At 41.1% G+C, this 12762-nt stretch overlaps 1 protein-coding gene across 5 annotated transcripts in view; it reads right to left on the bottom strand.

Moving 5' to 3' along the window:
• The window catches only part of aplp2 (amyloid beta (A4) precursor-like protein 2), a 104720-nt gene extending 94051 nt beyond the window's left edge, over nucleotides 1–10669 (bottom strand). For 2 of the 5 annotated variants that reach the window (XM_084717442.1, XM_084717444.1), the window contains exon 1: nucleotides 10344–10669. In XM_084717442.1, the coding sequence (XP_084573568.1) occupies nucleotides 10344–10415 (72 nt within the window). In that variant the 5' untranslated portion in view covers nucleotides 10416–10669. The remainder of the gene's footprint in view (nucleotides 1–10343) is intronic. The other 3 variants (XM_084717439.1, XM_084717443.1, XM_084717440.1) reach the window with 2 other exon arrangements.
• Nucleotides 10670–12762: the final 2093 nt, after the last annotated feature.

The following is a 12762-nucleotide window of genomic DNA, read 5'->3' as shown; positions in this document are numbered from 1 at the left end:
AAAAAGGCAGACAAATCAGTGCCGAGGCCTCACCGAGCCTGCGTATGACTCACTGATCTTACAGAGATTAAATAGCACAAACATTTCTTAATCAAAATTATCACATTATCTGAATTATTGTGGTGTTGTTAAAATGTGCTGACATGTTCACAAAGCACTAATACACACATTTAAATCTTTACAAGTTTTATTTTAAAAATCTCCCAACAATTGAAAGAAAATTGGTTGTCAACTATTTTGATAACTGATTCATTGTTTCAGTCAAAGATTTACTGGTTCCAGCCTCTTAAATATAAGATTATTTTCTTTTCTTTCTCTTTTCTCTTTCCTTTTCTTTTCTTTTAAAAATATCACCGTGTGCTCTGGGAGATTGTGATGAGCATTTTTCACAATTTTTGACATTTTATACACTAGGCAATTAATGGTACAATCATGTATGAAAAAATGGCAAATTAATCGATAGGCTAATGAAAATAATCTTAACTTGCAGCCCTATTTTGCGATGTTCACATTTTTTTTATATAAAACAAGCCCATTTAGCATACTGCAGACTGTTGCTAACTTTGGAAGTGCAGTAATCAAACACGGTTTTAATGATAAATAAAATTTAAAACTGGAATACATAAGGATGTGATGGTAATCACATTAACGCCGTGCCGCAGTCACATGAGCTCATTACCATCACAACAAATTTTATTTTGAAGGGTCAGTCTCGTTGATATGTCGCATGGATCAGCACAGGAACACAGCTGCTGATTGGTCGACAGACTTGAACCCAAGGTAACTTGGAATTGCTGGTCGGTGGCTGACAACATGCTAATGACAACGACATCTGTTTTTAAGATGGAAAAATGGAGAAATACACAGAAGACATTCGGTGTTGGATTTATAATCATGGATTTATTTTACCATGTGTCTTAAAAAGATGCTGCTGTTCAAGGATGCGACTGCATTGGAACTGATGCTGTAAAGGTAAAATGCTAGCATTAGCATTAGCTCAATGCTCAGCAAACTTTCCTCTCTCTTTTTCTTGATTTTCTTGATTAGCTGCAGCATTTATTAACTGATACATTAACCTGAACTGTACATTTACTTCCAGACTGATAACTTACTACTAAGTTTGAGTTTCTGCTCCATGTTTTAATGCTATGCCATCCTGCAGGAATAAGTTGGTTTGTCACCATGGTGAGAAAAAAATCCATACCGTCACAGCCCTAGCTGGTCACCAGGAATTTTACTGTGGTTTCTGTGGAAACCAGTTATCGTTTCATCCCCAAGATCTTTAAAAAAAACAGAGCTACACACTTGAACAAGAGAAGAAAAGGACAACAGACACAGTCGTCCTCACATATGGACAGGCAGGGACCGAGGAAGAGACAGGCAGGGCCATAGGCAGTGGTACAAGTGCACTATAACTCATAGATAGCACACCAGATATTTTATTCATGGGAAGAAAAACCCAAGCAGCAAGAGTGACTCACTGAGCCACAGGGACACACACACACACACACACACACACACACACACACACACATACAATCTGAGCAGGGGGGGTGACAGGGTTTAACCCACCTACGTCGACTGCCTTCTCATTCTCAAACAGAAAACACATTAAAAAATAAAGTCTGGAATGGCAGGGCTCCTTTCAAAGGGATTAAAGGGGATGTTTTTGTCTAGTGAACTTGCCAGAGTGTACAGTCACTCTCTCACTCTCGCTTCGCAGCTATCACAGGAAGAGAGCCGCTCGCAGCACAATGCAACGAGCCGTTTACACTTCAGGCTATGCATTCCTGAGCACTCTGGCATATAAACCGACAAAAGGAATTCTCATGCAGCCGCACTGAGCCAGGGTATTGTCGAGAAAAACACACAGACTCAGGTGTAGTGGCGTTCACGTTGGCTGCGTAAACACGCGGGGAGGATTGTCCAGCCTGTGCAGATTGGCCTACATATGGCGGGAGGCCTGGTGCAACTTAAGCGATGTGCAGTCATCAGTGTGCCGATTTGAACTCACTCACTCCGCGCCAACTTCCCGCCGCCCAGGATCTCTCACCGAGAAAAACTGACTAAATATGTGATGAGCTGAGCTGCAAGAGGATTCAGGCGTGCAAACACACGCACATTTTTAAAAGGCATACACGGACATGCATTTCCAGTTGCAAAAAAAAAAAAAAGAGGAGGCATCTCCGCTCACTTGGGATAATTAGAGCGCACGCAGAGGCTGGGAGACAAAGCCCTGGCATCGTGAGAACAAGGCTCGCCTGATGAGGCCTCTCTATTTAAGTCCCCAGGATGAGCCGAGAGTGTGCCTGTCGATGGAGTCGCTCCAGGAGACGAGCACGGGCTGGGAGGAAGAAACAGCCAAGGCGGTGAAAGGAAGACAGACTGAGACAGAAAACTGAAGATGAACCGAGAGGCAGGAAGGTGTCTTTGAGGAAATGAAAGGACAGAGAATGAGGGCTAAGATTCAATCAGATGTCCCTCCCTACTGTTAGTCATAGAGCACAGATCAGACTGAAATTACACACAGGTGACTCACGGTGCCACTTTGAAGTCAGTTTGCTTCTGCGGGGCCTGGAAATGAGGGTTTGACTGAATGAGTGGGCGAGTGGGGAGTGAACGGAGTGAGCACATCCACATAGGAGCACTCTTACAACGACTAGTGCTAATAGTTAGAACCATATAGGGTTCTTGTCACATCTGTAAATATTGTTTCTACTGTTTTTACATTTTTGTTTTTCGTGTGGTTTCAAGTCAAACTCAACCAAGGGTTTCTACCGAGAACCCTTTTATATCCCAAGGGTTTCATGTGAAATCCACCCAGGAGTTCTAACAGAGGACATTTTATATTCCAAAGCTATCATCTAGAACCAGTTCAAAGGTACACTGTCATAGTGCAAGGCTTTTGTCTAGAACTCACCCATGAATTCTACAGAGAACCATTTAATATTCCAAGAATTTCATGTAGAACCCACTCAAGGGCTCTACTGAAAACACTATTATATTCCAGGGGTTTAAGTGTAAAACCAACACAAGGTTCTTACTGAAAACCCTTTTATATTCCAAGGGTTTCGTGTAAACCCACTTAACGGTTCTACAGAGAACCCTTTTATATTACAGGGGTTTTAATGTAAAACCCCCACAAGGGTTCTACAGAGAACTGTTTTATATACAGAGAACCATCATATATTCCAGGAGTTTCATGTAGAACAAACCCCAAAAAGATTTAATCTAAATCCACCCAATGGTTCCACCAAGACCCATTTTAGATTCCAAGGAATTCATCTAGAGCCCAACCAAGGGTTCAACCAAGAAACCTATATTCCAAGGATTTCAGGAGAAAAACACTGAGGGTTTCATTTAAAACCAACCCAATGGCTCTACCTAGAACCCTTTTGTATTCCAGGATTTTCATGTAGACGCCACTCAAGGGGATCTAAAAATATACTTAAGAGCTTCACCTATAACCCTCTTGTCTTCTGAAGGTTCTACAGAGAACCACATTGTATTCTACAGATTAGACAGATTTTTTAAAAACCTATGTTAAAATTGCCATAGCTGCAGGCAGCCCTTCAGGAAGAACCCTTTTAGAACCCTTATTTCTAATAGTGTAGTGCTCGAGGATTAGTACCTTTCCCTTTGCAGATCTATAAGCACCAAGTGTCTCTTGTCACTAAGAGGATTCTCAGGGATACGGGGCCGTCCCAACAATTGAAAGCAAGGTTTTACGTGCTAATCTACAAATTCAAGGGCGAGTGAAGCTGATTCTCAGCTGATGGAGCACATGCCGCTGCCGTCAACTTGATTGACATGGCAGGGCGTGGAGGTCAAAGTGGCAATCTTTACAGCTTAGAGGAGGGAGAAGAAGCAGCCTGCAGAAAGCTTTAAACGTGCTCCACCACCCACAGCGTTGTATTCAGAGATCATTATCACATGCAAGTGCTACTGATTGTTGTTTTGGTTTTTTTTCAGGCGTGAAACGTTGCCAACAGTTTGCCTTCGCGCTCCTCGTCTCCGCTCCGTATCTTGATCACCTCTGTATGGTAACGACACCCTGGGTTGTCCCGGCTATTCAGGGGCACACAAAAGGCCCTCATAGGGAATCATTCAGCCCTGCTAACTGACGGCTCCACGGCACCCGCCCCGACAATCACAGCCAAACTGGGGGCATTCATTCACATGCAATTGTTCACTATCAGCCCATATCCAGAGCAAATACACACATGGAAGCACACAGGAGCACACTTAAATATCAAAGCTCTCCTTCGAGCACACACGGCCGAGCACGCACGCAGACTTTGGATGATAAGGGAGAAAATGCTGCTGCAAGAGGACTGCAACCAAAGAGCAATAAGCACACAGCAGCACAGTCATTTTGTGGGGTTATGCTGAACTGAATCTATTTCTTACTTCTTCTCATCCCTGTGCACAAGTATCCAGCATTTCTGCACCTTGGTGGATTGGATCTGTTTGTCCACTGCTTTAGAGCCACTCTGACTAGCACATGTTTGCTCACAGGCCCTATAAAGCCAAAGTCAACTGCACCAGTATGAGCTAAAGGGATAGTTCGGATTACTTGGTGTGGGGTTGTATGAGGTATTTATCAATAGTGTATTACCTTCAGTAGATGCCGGTCAGCATGCTATGGCTGCAACTAATGATTCTTTTCATTATCAATTAATCTGACGATAAGTATTTGGTCTATAAAATGTCAGAAACTGGTGAAAACTGTACTGTACAGTGTACTGCTGTGGATGGGATCAGCAATAAACAGTATTTAGCCACTTAGCACTTAGCACTAATATAAAAAAATCAATATCAGGTTACATGTATGCTACATTTAGAATGTTTTCACTGTTTTACTTTGGCATCAGACAGCCTTTTCCAATGGGAATCCACTGTTATATAAACAAAATAGCTCTCTAAAAAGCAACCAAACTCCATAGACAAAAACAGTAATTTTACCTTGTGAAACACAGGAGTTGCTGCTTCAATCTGGTACATTTGTTTGCATGACTGAATGACTTCTGTGTTCTAGAAAGATTGTTTGTATTCACCGAAGTCACACGATAACACTAACAAACTAACAAAACAAGGCAGCGGGAGACCATCAGCTCCTGTGTTCTGTGAAGTAAAATTACTGATTTCGACTATGGAGTTTGGTTGGTTTGGAGAAAGCGATGTTTGGCTTAAGGCTTCCTGTTGGAAAAGGCTGTTTGGCTGCTAAGGCTGATGGACAGCTATTTAAGAGGCTATAATAACCTTTTGTTTTTGACCAACATCACAGCAGTTCATTGCTTAGCTTCCCTGCTGGTGCCCCTTTCTGCTTCTCCAAACTGACTGGCAACTACTGTAGCTCATACAACTCCACTTCAAAATAACCCAATTATCCCTTTAACACTGCAATTTTTAAACAAGTGTTGATGTATTTGATGCTACAGGCCCAGATGTTGTTGCACTGCAAGCTCACTGGAACATTATTTTAATTTTTTGACAGGCACAAAAATCTGATGTTGTGTTGCATAACACTCAGTCATTTTTACGCTGTGTGTCATGTCTGTGATAATCTCTGCTTGCTTAAGTCAGCAGAGAATAAAATGTACCGAATGCATTAACTGTTCCAGATATTCTGTATTCCATTAATCCAGTGGGAGCCATATCAGCAAATGCCTCAGTGTGATGCAATTCTCTGGGTAAACCTGCTCTGTGGTTCTCCAGCCTGCGCCCTATTTCTAAATTAGCTCCAGAAAAGACACAGCTGCTCACCCTGGATTCTCCACAAGCGAGTGGAACTGAAATTAAACTCTGCTCATTGGATACAAAATGGGATATGCAATTATAAGGCAAGATACAGAGAGTAAAGAGCAAGAAATCACAACGGTAAAACCACTTTTGAAGCAACAGCAGTGACTGTAAAACCTTGCGACACAAAGATGCTCAGATTGGGGGGGGGGGGGGCACAGCTGAAGAAACAAAAGCACACAATCTGGCACTCTCACAGGTATCTGACAAAACAAAACTGTTTACACAGCTGAAGTAGCTAGCTAATAACCAAACGCTTATAAAGGAGGAAGTGCAGAACAAGAGGGCCGCTCCGGTCCGACGACACCTCGACAATCACAAAGAGACGAGGGACTGCGCGGGGAGAGAAGAGGACAAACCATCCCTGACCGGCGGCGAGCGTGTCTCCGAGGAGCCCTCACAGGCCCGTAAATTCAAGCTCAAGGTCCAAGGGAGCGAGCGCAGTCAGCATGTCCGCACAGCAATATCTGCCTCGGCTCGGCTGTGCTGTGTGTCCACAAGCTCATCGGCGGGGCCAAGTCCACACACACACACACACACACACACACACACACACACACACACACACACACACACACCAGCAGCCTCACTGACAAACAACAGCAAGCAGTTGTGTTTTTTGGCTGTTCAATACTGACACGGCTCAAACATTTGACAGTTACACAGGAAAGGACAACAGAGCTTTGGCGTCATTACTTTCCTGACTGAGAAAAAGGACAGTTTGATGTTTAACTTGATGCTTGAATAAAGTAACTCCTCCCAAATCTGGCTATGAATGTGTAATCTTTCAGTTAACTAAAGATGTAACCTCACACTGTTTCTGAGGAGTGAATCAATTTGTCTTTTCTTCGTTGGTTTGTTCTCTTCTTTCTTCTTTTGTCTTCAAGTGTTTGGTAACCATGGTAATAATGGTTAGGACCTGAAGTGTCTAAGTCCATGTTCCTAAACTAACTGAAGATAAGAAAAGTGTATTAAACAAGCAACCTAGCCTCCTAAAATCTTAAATAAACTCTCCTAACTTTCCTAACCATTGAGCTGTCCCAACTGTCACTAGCTAACAAGAGCTAACGGTTTAATTCCTCTGTTTGTTTGGTTTGTTCTCTTCTTTTTCACTAAAAAGGTGTTCATTGTGTCTCACCCTACTGAGCCCGTATAACAGGAACTTATTAACTTGCAGATCCTATTTCAGCTGTTTGGTAACCATGGTAATAAGGGTTATGAGCTGAAGTTCCTACATCAATGTTCCTATGCTAACTGAAGGTAGGAAAAGTGTATCACACAAGCACCGTAACTTCCTTAAATCAATACAATACAATAACTAAACAGTATCATTACAATACTGTTTGCTAGCAGGAGCTAATGGTAGTGTCTGCTAAAAGTAGCTAATAGGGGTGTTAGCTAACTTGATTAATCTCTTTGGCTGCTCTTTTATTGCTTTACAGTCTCTTTATTGGTTAGTTTTCTTCTTTCCCATGTAACAGGAACTTCCGAACTTTGCAGGTCCAATTTGGTAACCATGGTAATTAGGGCTATCTTGGGATAGAAAAAGCATCCTGACTTCCAAAAATCTTAAAGTCTCCTAACTTTAGGATAACCATTAATTAATGTGTCCTAACTTTAACTTTTCCACTTGAAGTAGTAGCTAACTTTCTAACTAGCCAAAGGTAGTCTTTGCAAACAGTAGCAAATGGTAGTCTTTGAAAAGAGTAGCTAGCGGTATAGGTAGGTGGTAGATTTAGCTAACGGTAGTTTTAGTTAACAGTAGCTAATGGCAGTGTTCACAAAGAGTAGCTAACGATAGTGTTCGCTAGCAGTAGTTTTAGCCAATAGTAGCTAAAGGTAGTGTTTACTAACAGTAGCTAGCGGTATTGTTAGCTAACCTGTTTAATCTCGGTGGCTTCTCTTTTATTGCTTTTAAGTTTAGCACCCATCTTTGTTTGAATGCTAAAAAAATCTGGGCAAAATGAGAAAAGTAGTGTTGGTTTCTAGGTAACAGACATAAAAGTTGCTAAAAAAAAATATCTGATTGAGTATTGAGGATTTCCTAACCTGTAATAAGCTAGGATGAAGTAAGATAAGATAGGATTCCCCTTCCTATCCTGAGACTTAAGATAGGAAGTTTCTATAATATGGCCCCAGGTGTGTTCAGGTGGTTTATTACCACTTTGGTACTAAGTTTCCTGTTGACACTAGCATTTGGAGGCAAAGGAGGCAGGTGCACAAAACGGATATAAATATCCATTTTCTATGCATGGGATGTTTTACTGCAAATGAAAATGCCATATCAAACAAAGAAAAAAGCTTTGTCCTTCAGGACAGCCATTGATTAAACCACAGGAATCCTCAGCATGCGCCTTACAGTCAAGACGAACAGCCGGCACCATAAATTTCTCAATTTAATCTGGGTGACTGATCAGGAAAATTCATTGATTTCACCCATTAATCATCTCAGGAGAGTCTGTACAGTATCGATCAGCACGTCTGTGCGGTTAGGAAGGTTGACAGAGGAGGCAATCATTGCAGAGGGGACAGGTCTTTGTAGAGAGAGTGCTGCAGCATAGATTTTGTTGGGGACATAATAACCATTATTTCCCCCCCCACACTCACACAATGCCAGCCAATACTGCCTCAAAATGGCCGAGGTTTTTGTCGCAAATGCAGGAAAGGGAGAGGGAGAAACATTCCCTGATAACCACTTTGCACTGCACACAACAGTGCCAGGAGGAGACGTCTTGTTAAAATGTTTTGTCATGGTTGCCTCAACAGTGAGCAGGAACACTTGTGTTTACCCTCTGAGGGGGTGGGGGCTGGTGGGGGTGTTTGCTCTGAAAATGGTTGCATTGTTATCCGATGACACACACGTCTGACACTGCAGGCATCAGTGTGTCCAGGGACAATAACTGGTGAGCCAGCAGGAAAATAGGACATCAGGTAGGGAAGGAGTGTGTGTGTGTGTGTGTGTGTGCACGTGTGTGAGTGGGTGTGTTTGCACAGGAGGCACCTACATTTGGAGCTAACAGTGGTTTGAAGTAGAGCTGCAATGATCAATCTATTAGTCAATCAAACTAAATTGTCAACTATGAATCATTTTCATTATTGATTAATCCGCTGATTATCTTCACCATGAATTATTTAGTATATAATATTGTTAAAAATGCTCATCAGAATTTCCCAGAGCCCAAAGTGACGTCTTCAGATTTAATTCTTTTGTCCAACCAACAGTCCAAAACCCAAAGACTCTTCATTCACTGTGATAAATGACAAAAAAGCAGCAAATCCTCATATTTAAGAAACTGGAACCAGCAAATTTATTATATTTGGTTGAAAATTGACTGAAATGGTTGATTGATTAACAAAATAGTCAGCACCTGTTTTTCTTTGGCTCAACTAATTGATTGATCCACTAATCCTTGCAGCTTTTCAAGCAAAAATGTCAAACATTTTCTAGTTTCAGCTTATAAATGTAAGGATTTTCTGCTTTTTGTTTGTCTTTTTTGATAGTCAGTGAAGAGTCTTTGGGGTTTGAGACATTTTACAGACTAAACAATCATGAAAAATTGTGAAAATTGTCAAACCTTTGCAGGTTCCAGATTCTTAAATGTAAATATCTGCAGCTTTTCTTAATCATTTATGATAATAAATGCAGAGTCTTTGGATTTCGGACTGTTTGTTGTCGACGTCACTTGGAGCTCTGGGAATTTATGATGAGTATTTTCTCAATTTCTTGACATTTCATGGGCAATTAATTAATTTATTGTTAAAAATTGATTGGCAGATAGATCAGTGATGAAAATAACCATTAGTTACACAGGACCAGTATAAGCAGGAGCCATCCTGTTGGCACAGGGGAAGCTGGAGTCTGAACACATATGCAGAGGATTTCCTCCTCTCTGTTTATAAATTCTCATACATTATCATACATGCATGGACACAAACTGTTGTGTAAGAGGCAGTATAGTCTTTATGATCCATTGCAGGGGTCCTGAGTGTCCCCAGAGGCCTGACCAAGCGACAGCTGTCTTTCATTTGATCTCTGCAGCAACAAACCCCGCTGCTTTAATTTCTGTTACAGCACCTTCCGGCCCCACATTGTTCAACTCAACACCAACAAAACTGCAATCAGAGCTCCAGAATGAGCTGAAGAACGAACTGAAAGCAAGCTCATTAATATTTAACCAGCTCTGACATTGTATCAGCCTCCATAAACACGTTTAAAACATTTTAAACAAGTGTTACAAACAATAAATCCTCGCATGACTGAAATCAATCTGATCAATTCCGCTACTTGTGGGGGGTCTTGCCTGGGAGATGTAGTTCTAATAATAATAATAATAATAATGATAATTTAAAAAAATGCAATTACGTTCAGCGAGATAAAATAGTGTTTTCGTAAGGAGATCAGCAGAGCCATAAATACCTCATGTGAAGAGACAGAGAGGACAAAATATAGGCCGAAAAGATTTGGCTCTTGCTGGAGCAAATCACAGTGCTATTTGGATCCAACTGGCGCAAAATAAACCAGAAAACATCAGGTTACGTACCTCGATATAGCCGGCCAGCGCTGGAACCACAATGCCTAAAATAAGGACCGATATCGCCGGGACTGAACCCATCTTCCTTCCAGGATCTCCGGTTGAGCTACTGTAAATAACTTGTATCCCGAGAGCAGCTATCTGTGTAAAAAGTCCAGGAGAATAAAGATCAGACCAGGTCCTGCTGATAAATGAAGACAATCTGTCCCGCTGAGAAGCAGCTCGTCTCCGGCTCCGCTTGTTTTGTTACCCGAGCTCGACAGAAAATGTTGGAGGGAGACAGACGGAGTGTCGGTGTCTCCTCTGGAAATGTGGACTGACCGTGTGTGTCTGTGGCGCGGCTGCTCTCCTCTGCTGCCTCCTCCCTCCTCTGATTCATCTGAGACACACACGGCAGCTCACTGCGCCACCTGGCGGCCGGCTGCACGAACAGCATCCATAAAACACACACACACACACACACACACACACACACACACACACACACACTGTGGACTGGTCGATAAAATATTAATACCTACATAATAACATCTGTTTAATGAGATGCGGTAGTGAAAAGAGCACATAGTCACTCATGTAGGCTGCAACTTTACTCCATTTATATTTCTTAACTAAAGATGTAAGCTCATGTTGTTTTTGAGCAGCCAAATCTTACAAATTAATTTGTATTTTCTTCTCTTTTTTTGGTTTGTTCTCTACTATCTCTTACTAAACTATGTGAATAGTTGTGTTTGGGTCCATATTACAGAAACTTCCAAACTTAACTATCTGGTACTATGTGGTTACTAATTAGCTATCTGTAGTGTTTGCTAACAGCTAACAATACTGTCGGCTGTAGCGTTAGCTAACTTGTTTAATCTGTATGGTTGCTCCTTTGTCATTTTTACTCAATGGAGTCTGGATATGACAGTGTCTCTGTTGGTTTGTTCTCTTCTTTCACTGACTAAAAGGTGTTAATAAATTTGTGTTTTACCTACAGGTACCCAGAAAGTTCCTAACTTGCAAAACTATTTGGTAATCATGGTAATTAGGGTTAGGACACCATTCCAGGTGAAAGGCTCCTAAGTCAATGTTCCTGTTGTAACTTTAGATAGGAAAAGTGTATTACTCAACCATCCTAACTTCCCATAATCTTAAATAAGTAGTAGCTACCTTAACTTACTAACTAGCTAACTGTAGTGCTCTTTCATTGCCTTTATACAAAGGAAACAAACAAACTTCCCAGCTTAACTATTTGGTTCAGTTACTAACTAGCTGTCTGTAGTGTTTGCTAACAGTAGCTAATGGTAGTGTCCGCTAACAGTAGGTAACCGTAGTGTTAGCTAACTTGTTTGATCTGTATGGTTGCTCTTTTATCGTTTTTTCTCAATGAAGGCTGGATACAACAGCATCTTTGTTGGTTTGTTCTCTTCTTTCACTGTCTAAAAAGTGTTGTGTTTTACCCAACAGGCACCCAAACAGAAACCTCCTAACTTGCAGGACTGTTTGGTAACCATGGTAATTAGGTCCCATCCTAACTAGAGATAGGAAAGTATTACACAGGCATCATCTGAAAGCTGGAACCTGAAGATTAATTTAGGAGGCAGCTTAGCACTTTTTTAATAATAAATCTGTGATAATTCATTAAAATTAGAAAGTTTAGAGAGTATAAGGATGTAGAACATTATGATTGAAGTATATTATAGCCATTCATAGTTGCAGCAGATTCTTAGTTGATACAGTTAGACTATTACACAGACCAAGACTGTGAGGAGCATCATAAAATAAAATCAAGCTGTGATTTGCTATAAAAAAAACTTAAAGAATTGCATTTTTTTCAGCTAATACATGGCAAGCTCACGAAATCCTGGGGGGACAGTATAATGTGTCTGAGAGACCTTAAAGTCAGTCAGTTTTACTTATTATCCTTTTGGAAAGTCCCCTTGTTTCTGTGGTAACCGACAGACAAATACAGCCACAACAAAAGACGTTACAGTCAAAGACAGACATTTAATAACAGAGTGCTCACAACATCATCACCTGTATTCAAAAATCACTTCAAGCAGCACACCCCTCATATCACAAGGCTTTGTTCAACAGAGATATACTAGAAGGTGTCCCTTTACCTCCATCCTGATGGTAAAACTCTTAAAGTTCTTCTTCCACCTGAGACCAAACAAGGACATCTAACCTCTGAAGAGCTACTTCCTGCCTGTTTTCTGGTGGTATTTAAGATGAGCGCAATAAAATATCTTCCTAAAGAGAGAAACTCATTTGATGTCTTATTGTAGTGAATTATGCTTCTCTTATTTGATTGTATGAACACAAAAAATATTCTGTGTTTTATGAGGCAGAGCAAATGATCCAACTTCTTTGTTTCGAAGGCAAATGTGATGAACAAAGATTTAATTTTCTTCGTCCAATTGGTTGTATTAATAGGGCAATTCCA

The sequence above is a fragment of the Lutjanus erythropterus genome, chromosome 4, assembly GCF_056507025.1.
Source record: "Lutjanus erythropterus isolate fLutEry1 chromosome 4, fLutEry1.hap2, whole genome shotgun sequence".
NCBI classification, from domain to species: domain Eukaryota; kingdom Metazoa; phylum Chordata; class Actinopteri; order Lutjaniformes; family Lutjanidae; genus Lutjanus; species Lutjanus erythropterus.
The sequence above is the reverse complement of the archived record's forward strand: the minus strand, read 5'-3'. Positions and strand labels throughout refer to the sequence as shown.